We start from the raw sequence: 23,618 nt of genomic DNA on the forward strand, positions 1-23,618 counted from the left end.
GCCCACTGAGAAGAATTATCTACCAAACACTAATGACTTTTTTTTTAAGATTTTTTAATTTATTTATTTGACAGCCAGAGATCACAAGTAGGCAGAGAGGCAGGCAGAGAGAGAGGAGGAAGCAGGCTCCCTGCTGAGCAGAGAGCCCAACACAGGGCTTGATCCCAGGACCCTGAGATCATGACCTGAGCCAAAGGCAGAGGCTTAACCCACTGAGCCACCCAGGTGCCCCTAAACACTAATGATTTAAATTGGCAGAGGGGCTTGTTCAATAGACTCCATCCAAACTGAACACTCGGAGAAAAGAAATGAACACTGTTGTTAGATGTTATCAGTGATTCAGTTGAGGGAAAAAAGGATTTGGCACATGCTATACAGAAGGTACGCTGGTAAGCAAAACCAGGAAACATCCTAGCAAATATGAAAATTACAGTTTGATGTAAGAAACTGGCATTGGCCAGTAATGCAGAAACAATTGTATGCGTACCTGTGATTACTTCTTTTTAGGAGGGACCCAACCATGACAAGAATACCTATACTTACAGATTTAGGCACCTAACAAAGCAGGCTTTGAGACAGCTTGCCAGGGGAAATGACCTCGGAGCTGATACCGTGAAGAAGAGTAAGAGGAAACAATGAAGCAAGAACAGTGTGAACCACAGAGCCCAGGGGCAGGGCACAAGTGGGAATCGGGAGCTAGTCAGAGATCACTGCAGATGTCCAGGTGGGGTGACGGCCATGATGAGGCTTGGACTCAGGGAAAGGGGAGATGGGAAAAAGTGCATGGATTTGGGAATGTTCAGAAGACGCATGAAAAAAATCAAACAGGACTTGGTAGTGACCTGGTTGTGCCCTCTGGTCCTCTTAAGTTTCGGATCAGCTAAGGGAACTGAACCTAAGCTTTCGAGGGGAGCTATTAAAGTGCCCCACCTTACCCTTGCTATAGGTTTGGGTTTTGCTTTGCTTTGTTTTGCTTCTTATTCCCATACCTCTTTTCCAGACAGTGCCACAAAGTACAGAACCAGAGACTGAGCAAATGCAAGCTGTGGGGAGAAATTCTTCTGAGTATGGAAGAGGCCTTTAGATGTGACAGGGGCTCGTCTGCTCCTGAGGCACAGGCCACAGCCCTCAGTGTAGCATGGCATTTCTAACATCCCAGCACAAAGCAGGGAAGCTCCATGTGCTGAGGGCCAAGTCCCCATCCACTGCCAGACCATGGCCTCAGAACACTGCCCCCCAGGAAGAGCAGCTGCTCCGCCGACTGGGAGATTGCCTGCCCCTCCCTCTTGGAAAAGCACAGCAGATGCTTTTTATATAATGTCCAATTATTCCAAAGAATGTCATCATTTTTATGATTAATCAGTTGCACATACTCAGGGACATATGTGAGATGGATATTCAAGGACAACAAAGGACCCTGCAGAGAGGAGATAAATTGAGTCTAGCATCTGTAGCCAATAGTGAGAGAAACAAATTAACTGTATCTATTGCTTAAATATCCCTCCATGCAGATTATGGCCAAAACAAGGACTAACAATCTAAATTCATTGTGAAGCAAATCTATTTTTTAAATCTACAGGTTATGCAAATGGTGGGGAGAAGTTGTAAGTAATAAATATCCCCTTGACAGAACACAAATAATAATGAGCCGGCAACTGCAATGATCACTTATAGAACAGCATCCAATAAATAAAGTTTTTGTGCTTAAAAGGAGTCTTTCAAGAAGGAATCAAATCAAGCCGGAGTATTCCAACTTGCTTTGTAAGGCCCAGCTCAAATGTCAGTGCTTTTGCGGCGCTTCCTCTGATCTCTTGAGCAGAATTAACAGGCCTCTCATCCGAGTCCTTACGGCACTTGTCAGCGGGTAGTGGGATTATTATCATGGGGAGTCTCTCTGGTGGTTCTCTACTATTTCAGCACCTGCATACAACTCAGCTTTCTTCTTACTCTGGGGCCGTAAAGAAGATGCAAATGTGAAAAGCTCTAACAGTAGAGCTGGCAGATGCTAACATGAGGGAACAGTTCATGGGGCCAGGCACTAACCCCGTGCAATCATTCCTTTCATCCTCACAATGACCGCAGTGAAGTAGGTCCCACCAAGAGGAGTAAACCCAGCAACAGAGGTGAAAAGATGTGTCCTCAGTCACACAGTTAGTAAGTGAGGACCATCAGGTTTCTAAGTCAGGCAATCCCATTCTTCCACCTTGCACACTGCGGGGAGATGGGAAAGCGCTGGCCTGAGGGTCCAAATACCTGGGGTCAAGGTCTTTTTCTGGTAGTTTACTAGCCGTGTCATCCTACGGCACTTACTGGACTCCCTGCCCTTGAGATTTCCCTGCAAGCCCAGAGTCCCAGGTCTCATCATCCTCACCTCAAGGATAGCAACTGTCCCCTGAGGGTCTCGGCCTCCCACCACTGAGTACAGCCTGTGGTTACTGGGTTAGCATCTGAACCGAATGTTTTTGGATGGATTTGCCAGGGCATCCTTTCTTTCCCGTGCCCTTACTCATCTCACAGCTTTTGGGCGACATGCTGGGAGACAGCAAAGGTTTAGCAAATAGGCTCTGCTTGCAGAGGTGGCGGCCTCTCCTGCTTGGCATCACAGTCACCCTCAGACCTCTGCCAAAGCCCAAGACTATCAAAAAGAGGACCAAGATGTTCCTCTGGCACCAGTCAGACCCATATGTAAAAATTAAGCTCAACTGGCAGAAACCCCGAGGCACTGACAATAGGGTGCACAAAAGATTTAAGAGCCAGATCTTGATGCCCAACCCTGGTTATGGGAGCGACAAGAAAACAGAGCACAGGCTGCCCAGTGGCTTTCAGAAGTCCCCAGCCCACAGCATGAAGGAGCTTGAAGGACTGCTGGTGTGCAATAAATCTCAGTATGCGGGGTCTGCTGACAATGTCTTGACCAAGAACCATAAGACTACTGCAGAAAGAGCAGCCCAGCTGGCCCCCAAAGTCGCCAATCCCAATGCCAGGCTGCGCCGGGAAGAAAATGAATAGACAGCTTATGTGCACATCGTATTTGTGTTAATAAAACCAGACAACTACCAAAAAAAAAAAAAAAGGTTTAGCAAATGATCCCTGCAATCCAGAACTAAGACTCCAACAGTGGATTCAGACAAGGAAGCCAAGTCTTGAGATACAATCCCAAGCCTCAGGGCACGAGCTCCTCCACCATGCCCCAACCCAGTCACTCAGGCAAGAGAAACTCACCCTGGCTTCTGCTACATCACCCTTCTCCTTATACCTTCTATACACATTTTATACTCCAGGGACAGTGTCTATGGGTCAGTGGCATGGGAACCACTTACAATTTTCAGAGCGACCTTTCTGAGACATTACTCTGTGATAAATAAATCATTTCCTTTGCTCTCAGGGGGATTACAATTTCTATTTTTTTTTTTTTTTCTGAATAGTATGTTAACTACCAAAAGAGTACAAGGGCATTTGTTCCTTTCAGCTGCCGCCTTTGGATAGGTCAGTATAACCGGTGTTTTGTTAGAAATGTATGATGGCATAAAGCTTAAATGGTTTTTAAGAAATCTTGACGTGTTTTTGCTGAAAGGAAAAACAGGTGTTTTGACATTCCAGTTTGGTTACCTGCACCAAGAATGAAGAAAAGATCTTGTACATGTAGCAGAGAATGGAAAACGGCCCCATCTCCATGATTGTTTTCCCCAGGCCACTAAGGCCCTCACTTGCAAAGAACATTGCTGTTCTCAGGTTTAATGACCTGATTGCCTCACCCTGTGGATCCTTTCCTCCTCCTCACCTAACTCCAGAGGTAAGATTAGAAACACCACATATTCAAACAAGATCAAAAGGAAAACTTTTGGGGTGCCTGGGTGGCTCAGTGAGTTAAAGCCTCTGCTTTCAGCTCAGGTCATGATCCCAGAGTGCTGGGATCAAGCCCTGAGCTGGGCTCTCTGCTCAGCAGGGAGCCTGCTTCCTCCTGTCTATCTCTCTGCTTCTCTGCCTACTTGTGATCTCTGTATGTCAAATAAATAAATAAAATCTTTAAAAAAAATTAAAAAAGGAAACTTTTTAAGAATATGTTGTATGTCTCTGTATCTTTGACATTATGGCCTGTTGTATTCAGGCTAAGCTATGTTATGCTACACTAGCTAGCCTTCTTTCTCCTGGCCTGTGTGTTCTCCCTGACCACACAAAGTAAAAGGGGGAGAATGAAAAAGAGTTTTATTGCAGGCTTCTCCTGCAACAGGCTTCCAATTGCAGGTCCTACCTGGGAACGGAGGCATGCGCTGTGGAGCCCCTGGTGATTAGAATGAGTGCTAGCAACAGTGATCATTGAGAACCCTGGCAATGACAAAGCCTCTTAAGTCACAAGACCGCATCCTTGTCTCAGAGAAGGTGGAAGTTTCCCTTTTCACTGCTTTAAATGTTGGGCAGAAAAAATGGTGATGCTTCTACAATACATTCTGAATGTAATAAACAGGGCAGCTATATATTTAAGGGATTTGGGGTCATAGAGGGGGAAGCTCCAAATTCCATTAGAGCACATTAAAGAAAATGAAATTAGCTTAGGAGTGCAAGCACACATCAAGCCATTAAATAATTTAAAAGGCACTTAGGGTAGCATGGAGCCATGCAAGTATGGGCACTTCAAACTTCCTGAGTTGAGCTGAGCTAGAATGCTCAGTAGGATTAAACTTGGAGGCTGGTGGGAAACACTTAGCTCTCTATAGGAAACACTCTCTAGTGAGGGACAATGTGGATACACCTTTAAAAAGAGTGATCTCTTGGTCACTATGCCATGGGAAGTTACGTGTGTGGCTGTCCCAACCAGCTGCCTAGGCAATATCACGTCCCTTCCTCCTTCCTAACAAAAACTCAAATTCATCCAAAGTACACTGTATCCAACAAAAGCCCCTGCACTTCTCAGCCTTCCCTGAAGCTGGAAGCACGATATAATACAGTCCTCATAATAATGTGCAAGCAAAAAATCTGCTGGGAATTTCTGGGAAAGCCGGGTTTCCTGATAGAAATGCTACTGCTTCTCCCTCACCACTTCCTACTCCTGACTGGGAGGTAGTTGGGAGATTAGAAATGGAGTACCTGGTTTGCAAACATTCAAGAGAAAGAATCCACTTGCTGAGCATGGCACAGCAGAGAGACAGAAGGAGCCCGATTTATTGGTACCATAATGAGCCAGTGTCAATCCCAGACTCTGACCTCCGAACTTTCTAGATGAGAGAAATAAATCCCTACTAGACTAAGCTACTGTGGTTGGCTTTCTTTTTCATGAGGTGGAGGCAGCCCTTAATCAATATAGAGACACAGACAAAAGTACTCCCTGTCCTATAAACTTTGGAATTGGTAAAGTATACACAGGTCCTGGTTACAGGGCCTTTCTCAACATTTTTTATCCTAGGTACATCATGATGCTTCAAGAGGAGAGCAGGATACAGTGTCTCCTGAAGTTTCTTGACCATTGAAACTTTTATTCCATGTTACATTTCTTGAGAATTGTGTTCTACCAGATACACTTTGGAAAACAGTGTTTCAGGTGCATCTCTCTCTCTGTCTCTCTCTCTGGACTAAAAAACAAAACAAAAAACAAAAAAAAACCCATGCCTTTCTAGAGCATACAAACATAAATTCTTAGCAAAATTTAAAACATAAAATCACTGTAGCTTTGCATAGTGGATTAAATGGCATCTCCCCAAAATTCATGTTTAACTGGAACCTGTGAATGTGACCTTCTTTAGAAATAGGGTGTTTATAGAAAATTAAGAAGTCACAGTGGATAGGATGGGCCCTGAATCCACTGATGGGGATTCCTTATAAGGAGAGGGTGATTCGGATATAAAGAGACATAGAGGACACACAAGCACAGAGGAGAAGCCTATGTGATGATGGAGGCAGAGACTGGAGTGATGAGGCTGTAAGCCAAGGATACCCAGCATTGCTGGTAACCACCAGAAGGCAGGAACAGGCAAGGAAGGATTCCTCCCTTAGATCTTCCAGGGGGAGCATGGCCCTGCCAACACCTTGATTCCAGAAGTCCAACCTCCAGAACTATGTACAAATAAATCTGCTGCGTGAGCAGCATTTTGTTTATAGCATTTTGTTAAGCCAGCCATAGGAAACTGATATACTTTGTGACACTGTAATAAAGTTTAAATCACTGTAAATTTTCCCCATGTCCAGGATGAGGATTAAGGATCTTCATGGATGGAGGCCTGGCTCAGCCCCATTTGTGTCCTCTACCATATTTAAGATTCTTACAAGGAACTTAGATTCTTCCTGTCAAGATACCAAATAGTATCTTGAAAACTTTGATATTAAAAAAGGGAGAAATTGACATTTAAAGAGAAATTTCCTGAAGAACAGCTTTTCAGGAACCCTGGATTTGCCGGTAATTATGGCCTTACCTTGGGTCAGTGTTTTGTCTTCTCTTGGCTTCGTCTGTCCACTCTCTAGAACTCCAGGGGTGGACTGGGAGGTCTGCATAGCCCCTTCCACTTTGACATACTGGAATTCCAGGGAGTATTTTATATATAGGAGATCTGCCACATGTTCCCCAGAAACATAAAAATGGCATGCCCTTGCTAATGGTGAGGGCTCCTTTAGAGCATTCCTGAGTTCATTTATATGTAATAATCTTACTTCCAAGGATATATGAACTGAGCTGGAGAAAGGACTGCACTGTTATATTTGGTTGTTTGGTGTAATATCTGCCTTGGCATATGGAAGTTCTAAAAGAGAGGAGTGGTTCTTTAGAGAAAGGTGTAATAAAAATCACTAGGATAATGGTGAATGTGTGTCTCCCCCCCACCCCCCACCAAGAGAAACTCATATTAAAGTCAGGCCAATTACTCACATTATGAAAGATGTCTTTATAGGGCTCCTGGGTGGCTCAGTTGGTTAAGCATCTGACTCTTGGTTTCGACTCAGGTCATGATCTCAGGATGGTGGGATAGAGCCTGGAGTGTCGGGCTCTAAGCAGGGAGTCTGCTTGAAGATTCTCTCCCTCTGCCCATCTCCCCACTTCCTCTCCTCCGCATAAGATAAATAAATCTTATTTTAAAAAGAGATATCTTTATGTCTTTATTTTACCAACAAGTTTACTAAAGATTTCCTTTAAATAGAAGAGTATAACAAACTAGTGGCTCAACCTGTTCTCTCTAAACAACCCTTGAATCCTTGAGATTTTTCTTCATACGAAGTTCTTCCCCTCTACTAGATCATGTAGGTTGTTTGTTCCTGAACCCCAGCCACTTCCCATGGTAGGTTATAAGTGTGATAACCAACACAGAGCACCACACTCTTGAAACCGATCAATGCAAATGAAGCTTAGCAAAGGAATCCATCTTGAAGTTTAAAGGCTGTGTTCTCAGTGTATCCTATAGGTTACGAGAAATGCAGGAGTGAAAATAAAAGAATCCCTGCGTTGCACAAGGACATTGCAAGACACAGTGTCTTTGTAAAGTGCATCATGATATTATAATTATCAGACATAAATATTTTTAATGTTTTAAGTGCATTTAGCCCTTGCCAAAAATGGTTTGAGAAAGCTAAAGAGGCTATAAATTCTGTAGCATGCACACCCTTTGGACATTTGCCTATGGATATTTGCAATGTAATTTGTACTAAGCAAGGCCACAGAAACTTAAGATAGTGCCTCCCTAATTCTCTAAGTATATAGCCCTGTTGACTACCATATGTACAAAAAAGGAGACAAACAAACCAAAGGAATGAATAAGGTTTTTTAAGTCATAAACTGTTCATTTATATACCGTTACCTAGAAATAAGTTTTCCTCATCTACATAATGAGATTAATAATACCATCCTCCTTATAGGGTGGTTGTGATCATCAGATTTTTCATATATATAAAAACAAATATACAATATTATCGTAGCTCAAGCTGCCATAACAGAATATTATAGACTGCGTAGATTATAAACAACAGAAATTGATTTCTCATAGTTCTGGAGGCTGGGAATTCCAAGATCAAGGTGCCAGTAGACGCTTAGGTAAGAGATACTAGAACATGCCTGAATGCCAATGGAAATGTTGCAGTAGAGAGAAAGAGAGAAGCCAATTATGCAGAAAATAGAATGGCCAATTGCTGGAGTGTGGTTTTTAGAAGGTGAGAGGAACCAGGGCCCAGATCCCAGAGAAAGAATGGCCCCTGATAAAAGCAGGGCCACTCTCCTCATTGCTTCTGTCTCTCAGTGAAATTGGAGGCACCCAGCAAGGTGGGTGAGAATGGAAGGAAAGGAGATTTAAAAAAAAAAAAAAAAAAAAAAAAAGGAGTGAAATACTTATTTTGGAGAGTGGGAAAGTAAATGCCCCAGGATTGCCATATAGTGCAGGGTGCTTTTCTGAGATTTTTGGTCAGGCATTTAAGAAACCTCACACTTCCCTTTAACATGCCTCATTCCTCAAAATACGTCCTGTTCTAATGCATGAGTACGAATTTTGAGAAAGTGCATCTTCTTCATCAATCCTTATTTTTCTTGTCGCAGTTTATTTTGTTAAAGGTCACCATCAACAGAGCAAGTCTAGACCAAAAAGTCATCTCGGAGCCACAGCAGGATGGTGATTTGGAAGGACAGAAGCCTTCTGTCCCCTCCATGAGATTTATGGCTGGGGGTAATGCATGAATAATGACATGAAGACAAAAGATGCCTCAAGAGAGGAAGTTTTTCTTCTCTTCTCACAATGCATGAGGACTGCTAGGAGATCTCTCATGAGACCAGTACTTTCATAAACAACACCAGATACTGTTAATTGCCTTTAATTGAGTTTTGAACAAGCCCAAAGTCAATAACGCCTCCTTGGTTACCCTCCTTCCTGCTTGGAAGCCAATCTCATGAACAATCCTGTAACTCTTTGCAGGATTCCCTAAATCTGCTACATAAAGCCCATTTCTGTGATCCAAAAATAAAAAAAAAAAAAATCTAAAGCCTCACTCTCCTCACTGTTATCTCACAGCCACATCCTATATACTTGGGGCCTTGGCACCATGTAGATAGCATTTGTGTGCCCCATAGCCACTTACATCTACTTCTTCCACTGCTTCAAGACCCCACTGCCTTGGAAGTCCATGACTCCTATTGAGACAGACTTGTCATCAGCCACCTTGTGGCTATCCTCCAATTTCCTGGTCATTCCCCTTACTCACTGATGACTTTACCATCTTCCCCTCCTTTCTCATTCCTGATGACTTCAACATTCACATCCATGTGGTGATCCACCAACAGCCAGCCTTCACGTTTTCCTCTCATGCCAATCATCTCTCTCTCCACCCCAGCCTCAGCCACCCACTCCCATAGTTATATACCCTAGATCTTGTCATTACCAATAAGATTGCCATCTCCAACATATGGATTTCACATCCTCCTCCTGGACCATCCCCTTCCAGCCTACCTACTCTGATTCTCCAATGTCTCCGAGACCTTGTACACATTTTTTCACTATCTACCCCCAAAGTTCACTCTTCACATCCTTTCTTATCTAGTTTATATTAACTAGTCCAGCCAGGTAATAATCCCCTTGCAAAGTACCTCTAACTCCTCTGTTCCTCTCTCCTCTACTATTCTCACCTCAGAGAGCTCCACCTTTGGTTAAATACTATAAGTGTACAGCTCCCAGTGTACATCTGAGTAGTTGACCCTTGCATACAGCTGTGCAAACTGGACTTATTTCAAAATTCTCTATTTTAAACATCTATTTTAAAGAGATATTAACTGGTCTTTATAACCAGTAAAGACCAGAACTTGAAGTAAGCACATTAAGAAGAAAAAGAAAGGAGTCAGTATTACAGCTGTCTTCTTCCATCCCTCCCTTACTTCCTAAGGGAGTAGCTCCTCATAATACAAACCATAATATCCTCCAGAGAAGAAATCCTGAAGCAGCCGGGGCAGGAGGGAAGGATGAGATAGCCTAGCTCCTGACTTCACGCCCTCCACCTCTCCCATACTACCTTCCTCTTGGGCAACTCTCCTTACATCCCTCTATAGTGCTCCCCACACTCTCACTATGGCCCATTATGCTTCTGCTCCCCCTTTGAGACTAAGGAAATATCCCTTCTCCTGTTTGCCTTAGAATGGCCGAAACGTGAAGACATTTAAAAGACAAGAGACAACCAAAAAAGAGATACTGTGGCATTCAAGCTCATGAAAAGATGTTCAAAGTCATTGACATTAAGGAAATGCAAATTAAAACCACAATGAGATACTACCCCACCTCTATCATAAGGGCTAAAATTAAAAAAAAAAAAACTAGCAATACCAAGTGTAGAGCATCTAGAACTCTAATAATTGCTGGTGGGGATGCAAAATGGGATAGAGTCATTTTGGAAACAATTTGGCAGTTTCTTATAAAGTTATGAATACACTTAGGATACCACAACACAACCCCACTCCTAGGTATTATTTACCTGTGAGAACCAAAATACACAAAAATTTGTGTATCAATATGTACAGTGGCTTTATTCATAATCATCAAAAACTGGAAACAATCCAAATGTCCTTTAATGGGTGGATAACTAAACAAACTGGTACAGCCATCCAAATAAATATTACTCAGCAATCAAAAGAAATGAACCATTAATATTTGTAGCAACAAGGTTTAATCTCAAAAATATTATACAAAGTGAAAGAAGTTGGACACAAGACTACACTGTATGCTCCCATTTATAGGACATCCTGAAAAAGGCAAAACCAGTTGGGTGGTTGTCAGGGGCTGTAGGTGGATGGGGGAGATTCACTCCAAAGGGGCACAAAGGAACCTTAATTGTGGTGCTGGTTACATGAATGTACATATTTGTCAAAATTCATAGAACAATATACCTAAGAAAGGTGAACTGTACTCTATGATATCTCAGCAAGCTTGACTTTAAAAAGCACAAGCCAATAAATTAAAAAGTGATGTTCTTTTGCATAACACATGGGACACAATAGTAAATTATACCTGTAACACAAGTAGCATCAGAAAAAATCATTTTTGCAGAACTGGTTCCTGATCGCACAGAAGCAGCACATTAGGATGGAAAGAGCTCACATACGACAGAGTACCTTTCCTGGTACTCCCAGGCTCCTTTCAAGGGACCATCTAGCAGCTGGGCATTCATCTCAGCCCCTCTGTCGGGTACTAAGAACCTCACTCCAAATCCACAACCACTTGGTCCTCTGATGGGCAGAAACAGAATAACTGACATCCTAAAACACAGAGCTCAGCCTTGCTGCCTTATCTACATACGTCAGCCATACCACCTCACACTGGCAGAAGCAAAAACTTCAGTAACCATGGGATGACATACCATGGCAATTATAGAGCAAGAATAGCGACCTTCTTTCTCAAATTCTGACTAACTTTGAAAGACTCTTTTAGCAGGTGAAAAGTAATGCAGAACCTCAATAGGAGAGACACTAAGATAATTACATATCAGCATTGTAGACTTGCTCTGCAAATCGAAGCCCCACTTTCTTGGCTTGGCTCCTCATTTCCCAGCAGACTTGAACTTTCTGGGGATGTACCCAGCTATCCATAAAATCCCAAGGAACCCAATCCACAGCAATAAAAACGAGGTCCTTTTGCATAACTAAAGCTAGAGATCTGCTTTAAAACATTGTCGACTTAATTAAGTATTGCTTCCTGGGTGTCCCAGTTGTAAGAGCTATGGATTTTTGTCCCATTATTATAAATTAACTTAATAGATTTGTCCTTTAATAATATTCTCTAGCTATTTTCCTTTTGTGTTTGAAGTTGACTAATGTTTAACATCATGATTAAGATGAAAGTCTCCAATTATAACAAAAGAGCAAACACTATAAAACAGCAGACATATTTAATTATGGAAAAATTCACAAATATGCAAAATTGGAGAGCATACTATATAATGAACTCCAAGTACCCATTGTCTAACTTCAGAGTAGATTGCAATTTTCCTGAGAGGGTCTGGGTCACATCTCTTGTCCCAGTGTAATTATTAATAGCATCTCCTTTTACTTTGAAAAGTGTCAGTTTAGATATTATGCCCAGTCTCAAAACTATCAACTTGTAGTCCATCTCAATTCACCTCAACCCCACCTATAACCCAATAAAAGAAGATTTTGAGACAAATCATAGACATTGATCATTTCATCTATAAATATAATAGATTTTGAAAAGCAGGTTTTAATTCTTTGACATCCTTAAACCTGATACATTTTCAGTTCAGAACCAAGTATAACAAGGACAGGCTTCAAAGCTGGCAACAGTTTTTATAGCTTGTAACTTCAACAGTTAAGATCTATAAAGCAGGATCCCCAAAACTGTCTTCTGTCTCAGTGATCACTGCAAGAGCTGAAAAATGAAGCAATTATCTCCAAATTAAATGGAAACAGAGGCAACTGAAACTTCTTAATATGTATAATTCCACATTTACTTTCTGAACAAAGCACCTTTGGAACCCAAAAATCCCTCCTTTTTATCAAGGTTTAAAAAAAAAAAAAAAAAGCCAGCAGCCCTTCCCTCTATGAGGACACACAGTGTTTATTCACTAACTTTCTCTGTTAGTTCCTTACTTTCTGCATCCAAATCGAGTACTGGCTACTCTGACAAATGACTTTCCGTAGCAACTAGCCAATAACTGCAGCCCAGGTTCCCCTAAGAAGTTTCTATCTTCTCTTAACCCTCATCTTATCCTGGGCTTTTTCAGACTGTTAGCCAAACTCTTCTAATTTGCGACTTGCACCTTTCTGAAGAGAAACAACTGAATCTGTTAGAATTGTATATAAGCTAAAAGTCATTCATCTTAGAGTGGGGTGAAAGAATGATTCAGAGTTTTTGCACTATCCTAGACCAGAGAAGTTGTTGGAATTGAGTTGGTAGGTACCATACATATTTGAAGGCATTTTCAAAACAAAGAAGAACAAACTTCACTGGGTTTTAATTTAAACCATAGGCATGCCAGCAGCTTATTTTATCACTACTATGCATGGCTTGATTGAAAATTAATGTCCTTGGCTTCTAATTCAAGATGGCGGGCCTAATCCCACATAGCCCTATGTTCTTCTCTCTCTCTCTCTCTCTTTCTCCTTAGATTCCATTAAATTGACCATAAGGAGATAAAAATGCATAATCCCATAATAACAAAGTAAAAGCAGGTTGTTATCAGAGGAGAGACTTCATCAAGTTTCTGTAGGACAAAAAGCAGATGGGGAACTGGTGACTAATGTTTGAAGCAAAAGAAGCCTCAGTCCAAATTTTAGGCAAAGGATGCTAGAGCCCAGGAAGCAGATGATCTGTGGCACAGCCCTGAAGTGTCCCAGCTGGTGATATGGCAGGCAAGATAAAGGGCAGGAAGAAAAAAGAGACTGGACACCGCAGCACAAATTGTGGGTCTCTATGGCAGAGCAGAGCTCACTCACCTTTTCTCCTGTGCCCATACACAGTGACCCCACCCCACCCCCCAACCAGGCACTCAGCTGTGGTGACCTCTGTATCTCAAAATAGTAGGCAGGTGTTCTCAGTTCATCAGTTTGATCAGCGGAGGGGTCTTCTTAGGAAAACTGCACACCCTGCAGGGGTGAACAAGGGCAGCTGTAGTGGTGTTCCTGACCCCAGGGTCATCTTGGGAAACGTTTCCTCTCTAGGGGCCCAAGGGTTGAGATATGGGAGCCCCTGAGAAGGATATGAAATTCTAGATTATTACTTGCGAACAATATCAACACAGATAATGAACAGTTTAAAATTGTTCAACTTTTAGAATTACCATCATTATAGACAAATCATAGAAACTAACTATGGCCATGGAACAGAATGAATATTTTATCAACTTTGATAAAGCAAAAGTAAAGGAAAGCTAGAGGGAAGGAGGAAGCAGGGCAAGAAGAGGTGGTGGTAATAGCCTTACCTTACACAGAGTAGAGTCAAGTGACCCAATTAACAGTCTATAGAATGAGAAAGCTCGTTTTAATGAAGGCACTGTCTGGAGTCTCAGAGATGACCAGAGAAAGAGAGTAAGGAGAGGCAGTAGGCATGATGTAAATAAACTACATCCTTGACTGTCATGGCAGAAGGTCACCAAAGGATGATCGAAGTTGATCGAACCAGCAGTGTATGCATATTATTTTGAGATAACAGAAGTAACTATGGGAGAACGGCAAAGAGCTAAAAGCAGTTTGCCTGTCTGTGGGTAAGGATTTGGACTGGCCAGGGATTGCTGCTTTCTGTTAGAAGCCCTTCAGTCCTATTTGATTAATCAACTATACACACGCATTGCCTTTAAAACAGTACAAACCTGGGGTGGGGAGGGGAGGAGAAAAAGAAAGAAAAATAGTGACAGTTCTTCTGGATATGCAAGAAAGGAAATCTCAAACACCCTGCAGCAGGAACAAGCCTGGAGCGGGTTAAGCTGGATACCGCATAACTATGGTAACAGATGTAGCTAATTTGGGACACAAATGAGGGTGTTGGAAGGATCTAAGAGAAATGTGGTGCTAAGAGGGAAGAAGAATCAATTCTAAATAAAGGAATGTCGAGATAATCAGTATGGACGCTCTGCCATCTGACACAGTAAAGGAGGAAAGAACTGAACACACCCTCACTTTTTGACTATTTTTTCACCATCAATTCTTTTAAAGATTTTAGTTAGAGAGAGAGTGAGCAAGCATGAGTGGGGGCAAGGTCAGCAGGAGGGGGTGGGGGGGGTGCGGTGGATCTCAAGCGGACTCCATGCTGAGCACAGCCCTGACACGGGGCTCGACCTCATGACCCCGAGATCATGACCTGAGCTGAAATCAAGAGTTGGATGCTCTACTGACTGAGCTACCCAGGCACCGCTTCGCCATCAATTTTTTTAAAAGCAAAAGTCGAGAGATTCTTATATGGGCTCCTTGCTGAGTAAAGAAAGTAAATAAAATAAAATTCATATTCGATAAAATAACATGGGCTGAAAATCATGTCCATTGTTAGAAGAAACTGTCTTCATAAAGTCCCCAAGCATTTCAAGTTTAATGACTTCATTCGCTCTTCAAGAAAAACAATTTAGAAATGACATGCAAATGCACATGTATTGGCTTTCCCTCGATACAATGATTTGCAAAAGAGCATATGCAGTTAAGTAACCCTTTCGAAATTCCACAGAAAATGACCAAAAAAAGAGAAAAATAGGAACAAATCTGCATCACTTCTGGTTACCAGGAAGGCTGCCAACCACGTGGCAGAATCTGTGAGGAATCGACATCTTTGCTACATCAACTCTTCCCATCCAGAAACAGGACATTCGGGATTTCTGAAATACTTGTAGTTTACATGTCCTGTGAAAATGTCCATTTCATCAAGATTTTCACATATGTTAGCATACAATAATGCATTGTTATGATTTCAAATCTCTTCTCTGCTTTGTCCCACCTTTCATTTCTAGTATTGTTTTAATCATAATCAGGCTTGCTAGAAGCTTGTCTGTTCAGTTGGCTTTCTAAAAGAATCAACTTGCCAGACAAAAGTGGGGGGAGGGCACGTAAGGTTGGAGGAAAGAGCCTGAGAAAGGTGTGGAGACTGTGAGGGAGGTTTGTAGAGGGGACATGTCCAGGAAGATGGTGGGTGGAGTGTGAAGGAATATGTAAAGGTAAAGAATTTGGGTTTTATTCCAAGAGTAGAGGATTGTCAAGATTCAATTTCTGTTTCAGAAAGATCACTGTAGATTGATGGAAGGAGTTTGAGTTCAAGGCAGGCAAGAGAAGTGGGAAGATCCAGAGGAATCCAAGAGGGACTGATGAAACCCAAGCCCAAGCCCAAGCAAACTAGCCCCGGCAGGATGAAAGGCAACCTCATCAACACAGAGACCAAGTGTCTAGCTGGGCCTCATGGAAGCTACCAGAACAAGAATCACTTGGCCACCTCAGGAAAACCAAGTGGCTTCTTCTCTAAATTGGCTAGGGGAGCAGGGGAATGACTTATCAACAACCTCATGTCTGTTTTTTTTGTTTGTTCATTTTGTTTTGGATGGTGTTGGGGGGGGGCGGGAACTGGTTTTTGTGTTTTGTTTTACCTCCTCACCCTGACTCCCCCTCCCTGTTTGGCCTCATATGGACACCCTGCCCTGAGATCCTAAGTCCTCACTGGTCTATGCCTATTCAATCAGCTGTCTGCAGGGGGGGAAGGCATGGGTGAAGGATGTCAATGGTCTTTAAAGCTGCCACTCACAGTAGTCAAAGGCATTTTCTCCTTGGCTTGGTAAGTACTTTCAAGGCTGGGCCCAGGAAGACCGTTCCAGATATCATATGGAGCACTGATATTTGCTTTCTGACAACCGCATCCTAAATTCCCTAGCCTCCAGGTCCTGCCTGGGTTGCTTAGGGGGTCCTCTGTCAGACCAAGCACACTAGAGATATTTACAGCTGGGTCAAGTGACATTTATTTATGTACTTTATTTTCAGCTGTAACTGTTGGGGGTGATCAGAACTGACCTGGTTTGAAGCTTGCTATCTTAAAGCCCCACATTATTCAGGGGTCCCTCAGCACACATCAGGATTGGGGGTCCAGTTACTCAAGGTGGAAGGTGCCGATAAAGTTCCTAAAGCCCTTTGATTATTACCCCCATCTTCCCCCTGACCACACCCTAGCGCATCCAGGTCTGGTGCATTGAGCCTGAGTATTTTTCTAGGACTCAGCTGGAAGAATATCCCTGCTTCCTCTGGGGAGGGCCCCTTGTTGACTCATGGGCTGGTTGATCTTGGTGGGCACCATCTCTACCATATCTTCTAGAGAGTCCTTGAAGTATCTAGGCCCTTTGTTATCTCTCTCTTCTCTGCAACTAAAATAGATCTGTCTTCCTTTGCCTGGCATGTCCTGGTTTTAACATTAAATGTCCCCCATCCCAAAAAAAGCCATCAGTCCTTGGAAACCAGAGCCCTAAGTAACACAGCAGCAAATAAAACCTATGTGTAATAGAATACAATATAAATGCATAGTTTTATGATAGGTATATATTAAAAGGAAAGCTATCAAAAACAATTGTAGTAGGAGACTGGCATAATTTTGTAATCTTTGACAGATCACTTAAGTACAAAGAAAACTTAAGAACAGGGGCACCTGGGTGGCTCAGTGGGTGAAAGCCTCTGTCTTCGGCTCAGGTCATGATTCCAGGGTCCTGGGAGCAAGCCCCATGTTGGGCTCTCTGCTCAGCAGGGAGCCTGCTTCCCCCTCTCTCTCTCTGCCTGCCTCTCTGCCTACTTGTGATCTCTGTCTGTCAAATAAATAAATAAAATCTTTAAAAAAAAGAAAATTTAAAAACAGATTTGAACAACATAATCAGTAAACTCATTTTAAACTATACAATTGAACACTGTAGTTCACAGAGAAAAGACTCTTTTCACCTCATTCAGCAACATTGGCAAACCTCTCAGATGTAGTTTAATGTGGAAGTTAGGTCAGGATGAATCTTTGCTGGAACCTTGCCATTCCATAGGTGCTCCACGAGTCTGGGGGACATTGATGTTGTTGTTGTAAGCAGAGGCAGTTTTTGGTATTATGGTCTTAAAATTCTTTCAAGTTAAACCTATGGTAGCCAAGGTATACAGAGTAAAATATTAGGGCTGCAATCTCTTTTCTAGAGATTCAAAATTCTATTTCAAACATCTTGGGTGTGTCTTTGTCTACAGTCCAAAATGCTTCCACTATACAGAAATCTTTTTTTTTTTTAAGATTTTATTTATTTATTTGACAGAGATCACAAGTAGGCAGAGAGGCAGGCAGGCATAGAAAGGGGGAAGCAGGCTTCCTGATGAGCAGAGCCTGATGCAGGGCTCGATCTCAGGACCCTGAGATCATGACCTGAGCTGCAGGCAGAGGCTTAACCCACTGAGCTACCCAGACACCCCTACAGAAATCTCTTTTGAAGGAAAAAATCTCTTATGGACCCAAGGTTAACCTAAGTCACATTTATTAAAATGTAACTTAAATAAGTACATTCATAAAGACCAGTTAAAAACACCCAGGCATTACAGCTTTCATATAACTAAAATGCCAAAATAAATTAATGAATAAATGCAACTATAAAACTTTAAAATGTCAAATACATAAAGTTATCTTCTTGCAACAGATGATATTGTTTTGCTGGAATTAAAACTCCATTTTGGGTTTATCAACAGAAAGATATAGTCTCAGGTCTAGTTACTACATGTTATCACTCTCTGAATTTTGGCTTCAATTATACCAACGGGGGCAACTAATAAAGCATGTATGCAAAATAATATTAGTAACCTCAAAAATGTGTTTGCTACTTTGAAGATAATCAGATATCATAATTTAAAATTCTTCTAAAAACCATCCTGAGATGCCTACCTAAATGGGTGCCATTTTATACTAATAAAAATAGTAACTAACATCACTAACATCTACTGAACTTTACTATATGCTCCAAGTCTTTCACATGTAGTGACTCTAATCCTTGCAATGTCACTATGAAATCAATACCACGTATTTATCTCCATAGTATCAAAAGAAACTGAGGATCACAGAGGTTGAGTAACTTGCCCAAGTTTCACAGCTAGTAAGTAGAAAAATGAATTTGAAGTCAGACAGTCTGGCTCCACTCAATCATTACACCAAATTACCGGTCTCATTGTTTTGGACACAAGGTAGTTATTGGAGGTTACTAAATCTGCATCAAATTTAGATCTAATCCAATTATTGCTGAAACTAGCAACAGGAACTCTGTCATTGTGTTTTCACTACAACACCTGCTGCTAATAAGTTCCTGCAACTTAGTGACTATGACTATGACTATGACTAGCATGAGAGCACCAGTCCTTGACAATATAGTGCTGATCCCAGGAATTGTTCTTTTTTTTTTTTAATTTTATTTATTTATTTGACAGAGATCACAAGTAGGCAGTGAGGCAGGCAGAGAGAGGGGGGGAGACAGGCTCCCAACTGAGCAGAGAGCCGGATGTAAGGCTTGATCCCAAGACCCTGAGATCATGACCTGAGCTGAAGGCAGAGGCTTTAACCCACTGAGCCACCCAGGCGCCCCCCAGGAATTGTTCTTCTGAGCCTGACGAGCCTGTGCCCTGTGCGGACTCACCGTTCTCTCCATGTACCTCTAGTTAAACTCCTCTCTGCCTCATGACCTGAGCCACCAGGCCTGCTCCTGGCTCACATGGAAAGACACAGAGGCAAATACAGGCCCTACCATTGGCTTTGGAGTTGCCATCAAGATAATCCAGAACACATTTTATTATTAATTATTTAAGATTATCACTGAAGTAAAACTGCTAATTTTAGAGAAGACACAGATCCCTCAAAATGTATATATCTCAGAACCCCAGTGGTCTGAGAGACCCATGAATGATATAAACTCACACTGAGGAACATTTTAAAAACAGTGGTTTGGGGCACCTGTGTGGCTCAGAGGGTTAAGCCTCTGCCTTCAGCTCAGGTCATGATCTCAGGGTCCGGGGATCGAGCCCCGCTTTGAGCTCTCTGCTCAGTGGGGAGCTTGCTTCCCCCTCTCTCTCTGCCTGCAGCTCTGCCTACTTGTGATCTCTCTCTCTGTGTGTCAAATAAATATATAAAATCTTAAAAAAAAAAAAAAAGCAGTATGTATCTCTCCTTGTATCTGACAAGAACATGATTGAAGCCACCATTCCGAACACTGTTATATTTTCGAAGAGTTCTTTTTTGCTCTTAGAATCAAGAACTATTGTGCTTCAGTTACATTTTTGTTTTGTGTTTTATGTTCTGGACATGTGACATTCTGTGTTTCATACTTTTTCTGCACAGCTCTCAGAATGATCTGTGATTATATTCATTTACAGGGTTTCCAGATGAATGTCAGTTCCTCTCCTTCATCACTAAGTGCTGTCAAGACAGAGACCATGTCTGTCCCTGCACCCTTCACAGAACCTGGCACATAGTAGGGCCTCACTGAGTGTTTGTTAAATGAACAAATGGGTGGATGAGTCAATAAATAAATAAACACATGAGTCATGGGTTGGTCAGTTCTTGTTCGGTGACATGCTGGAAAGTTTAGAGTTGGATTTGTTTACTTTCATAACAAGTACAGGGGGTCTTACGCTTGTATTTTTGTATTAGCTTCATTCTTAATACCATTTTATATCTCTATCCTTAGTCTTCTTTTTTCTTTCTCATTTACTTCTAAGTTAGTCTCCCTTGCTATGGTTTATGAAGACCAATAAACTGTCTTAGATTTCTTGTAGAACAAGGTAGATAAATACATTTATCAAAGTCTTTCCAACATACTTTTGAAACCTTAACACTGAATTCTGTCCCAACAAACATTTGTCATCACCTGTAAACTCTTAGAGAATAGTTGTGATGTGCTAATTCTAGCACCATCCTAACATTTAAAGCCAATTCAACTCAAGCCCAGAAACCACATGTGGTGCGTCATTTCAGGCAGTGCTATGTATTTTGTATGTAACAAACAGATTTTTTAATAAGGTTAAGCAATTGGACAAGAAAGAATATATGGCTTCCTACAAACTGTATGGATTTGGGATCAAAGATTTTAGTGGTTCTTCAAAATATATTGAAATTACAATAATAAAAGGTTTGCTATTGGGGGTGGAGAGATGAAAAGTGGACAGGTCTGGGCAAGATCCTGGTCCCTACCCACTGACAAAAGTCTGATCACAGAATGAAGGTAGAACATTATAAAGCAAAAATATTAAATGATCTAAATCCCTCGGTAAAATCTAACATAGACTATTCATATGTTAGTGGCCAGAGTGACTTGCAAGTCTGAAACTTCAGCTAACTGCTCTTAATCATTTAAACCATTTTCATTTCAGATGTTTACCAATTCTCTCTTAAAATGAAACCCAATGTTTAAATCCCTTTAACGAGGCCACCCCTACATGTTAAACATGCATCTCATGCATGTACCTTAACTAGACCCACACACTAGATGTGAAAGGAGGTGGGTCTGCCCTCTCCAATCACTTGCTCCCACCAGGATGTCAGATTACCCTCTCCTTTGGGCTTAGTCAGAAAGCACAAAATGTCCATTTAGCAAACTGAGATTTGATTTCTATTATTAATAAGGCTCATTTGAGTCAGTTGAATCTCAGACAACAAACTGCAAGAGGCAAGAGTGGGTGTAAAGAAACAGATGGGTAATAATCATGTGTCACAGATAAATGACAATTTTTTAAAAGAATTTGATAGGGTGTGGGCTGGGGCTTTTTATCCCCCCCTTCCCTTTTCTCTCTCTCTCCCCCTCCCTCCCTCCCTCTCTCTCCTGGGGCTTTCTCTCTCGGTCTTTCTTTCTCCCTCTCTTTGGCGAGGGGTGGAGATTATAGAAGAAAAGGAAGGGGGAGAAAAAGCAAGACAATAGGCTAGACAGAGCGCCTGATCGGCATCCTAAAGCAGTCTGCCCCGCCCCCACTCCATCCCAAACCTAACACCTGGTAGCTCAGTGGTTGTGATTTCAAAACTGGCAGAAGCTGCCCGCCCCCCACCCCACCACCCGGCCTCCCGGACCAAGGGTGGTCTCCAACCGGGGACAGAGGAGGGGAGAGGAGGCAGGAAAATAGAGGGGAGGGAAGATGAAAGCTAAGGGAGGAGCAGACTGGCAAGACCTCTTGGGGACAGTGGCCCTTTTTCCCTCCAAAGTGGTGGAGTGGCATAAAAATCCAGATCCACTGGGGCCCGCTCACGTGCCAGCTCCCCTACTCCAAATGCAGGCCGCCGCCGATGCCGCACCTGCTGCCTCGCAGCTGCGGCAGAGCGCCCCGCCTCGAGCCTTGACGACGCCCGGGGGACGCGCCCAGGCCGCCGAGCACCCCTCACCGCTCCCCCCGAGGGCGGCGGCCAAGCAGGAAGGTTAGGGAGGGGCAGCCCCCGTGAAGCGACGCTTGCCGCCCGCCAGCCCTGACCCAGAAGAATGCCCCACCTGTCAGGCGTGGCGCTCGGAGCGAGTGCGTCCCACCGTCCCCACGCAGAGGGCAGCCCTACTCGGCCCCGAAGGATCTTTCCAAAGATCCTCCAATTTTACATCATCCACAGAAACCTTTAGACACAAAACACACAGCCGTGGGGAAGGGCGGCATCACTCTCACAAACACACACACACACACACACTAGCAGACCCTTGACAATCGGGACCAACCAGCTCGCGCACGGTGGACGGACGGTTGCCGTAGGGGTCTCAAATTCCATCAAAAGAAACAAAACCAAGGCAAGCCACGACGCCCATTCCCAAGCCGGGCTTACCTCCTGCACAGCATCTTATCCATCCCTGGTCTTCCACGGTGGGTTGCTGTTTTGCTTTGTTGTCTTTTCCTGTGGGTGTCTGCTTAATAAATGCACCCAGCTAATCTGCAGAGCAATGTTTTCTTCCCATCCTGCAGCCCCACACTTGTCAGAGCTGCCTGGAATTCCACCAGCAATGCAGCTTCCCCGTGTCAGCGGTGATTACAGACAACAGAAGCCGCTACTTCTTGACAAAAGGCTGTCGTTCACGCTCGTCCCTTACAGCCCTGCGGTCAGAATTAAATCCATTTCCCGCACAAGGCTGGGAGGAAATGAGAGCTCTCTTGGCCGTGCGCGCTGACAAAAGGACGCCTGGCGGCGCCCACAGCGCCCCCTCTAGCGGGCCGCTGCCCGGCTGCCCCAGGGCCGCGATGCTGCAGTGCCCCCACCCGCAATGCCCGCCGCCCGCGCTGCCGCAGTCCCGCCGCCCGGCCTCTGCCCACGTCCACTCGGGCACTACGAACTTAGCCAAGAGCTAGTATGAGGATTTTGTTACTAGGAAGGAAATCTGAAACGTGAGCTTCCTTTAACGATATATTCTCCCTAGGATTAAAAAAAAAAAAAAGTCCTACAGCTGGAATATTTATTGCCTGGGAAATCTGCCTTTAGAAAATTAACTATTAGGGGGTTTAATAGCAATTGTTGACCATTTGAATCTGAGCCCAAATTATGCCTATTCTAATTCTTCTACTATAGCAAAATTTTTTGTTGTCCTGCGGTCTGGGGCTATGCGCCCAGCTCCCTCCAATTCTCATTACTTTTCTCCTCTCACCCCTCTCCTCATCCCAGAGGGAACAGGTGTTTAGTGAATAGGGAACTGGGTGGAGAACCAGAATACTTGATTACAGTCTCAGACCTGCCATTAACTAGCTGTGTGACTTTGATGAAATCACTTAACCTTCTGGGCAATACTGTCTCAGTCTGTAAAATGACAGCATACCTAAAGCATCTTCCACTTCTACTTTCTGACAGTTTCTCTCAATATGCCCTCAGACTAGGAATGTCATGTGGTAGCTTAGGACTTTAGAAACCACTCCCCCCACCCAGCTCCACCAGCTTCCCCAAATCAGCATTCACTCCACATGGTTTTGTTTTTGTTTTTTTGTTTTAATGTTGATTGCAGGGCAAGTATGGCTTCCAGAAAAGCTCCTGGTCATTTTCCCCAACCCAATCATGGCCCCTCTGCTCATTCTAGCTCTAGGCCACCACCACCGTTAGATGCTCCCATAAAACCCACGAATCTCCATCACAGGCCTGCCACAGAAACAATTTCTGGATGTGGGCCTAGGAAGCTTTTTATTTAACAAGCATCCCTAGTAATTCCTTTGTACTCTGACATGTAAGAAATGCCACTCTATGTGAGCTACTCCTGGT

General features: G+C 43.0%; 2 protein-coding genes across 2 annotated transcripts in view; one reads left to right on the forward strand and one right to left on the reverse strand.

The window, feature by feature from the left end:
- Positions 1-22,750, reverse strand: part of ADD2 (adducin 2) — a 103,827-nt gene extending 81,077 nt beyond the window's left edge. The window contains exon 1 of the mRNA XM_032352387.1: positions 22,206-22,750. The gene's annotated coding sequence lies outside the window, so the exon portion shown is untranslated. The remainder of the gene's footprint in view (positions 1-22,205) is intronic.
- LOC116596386 (60S ribosomal protein L32-like) lies at positions 2,530-3,073 on the forward strand. The gene has a single exon (XM_032353695.1). The coding sequence runs from the start codon at positions 2,530-2,532 to the stop codon at positions 3,007-3,009; it is 480 nt and encodes a 159-aa protein (XP_032209586.1). The 3' UTR covers positions 3,010-3,073.
- Positions 22,751-23,618: the final 868 nt, after the last annotated feature.

Source organism: Mustela erminea, chromosome 7 (genome assembly GCF_009829155.1).
Source record: "Mustela erminea isolate mMusErm1 chromosome 7, mMusErm1.Pri, whole genome shotgun sequence".
In the NCBI taxonomy this organism is placed as follows: domain Eukaryota; kingdom Metazoa; phylum Chordata; class Mammalia; order Carnivora; family Mustelidae; genus Mustela; species Mustela erminea.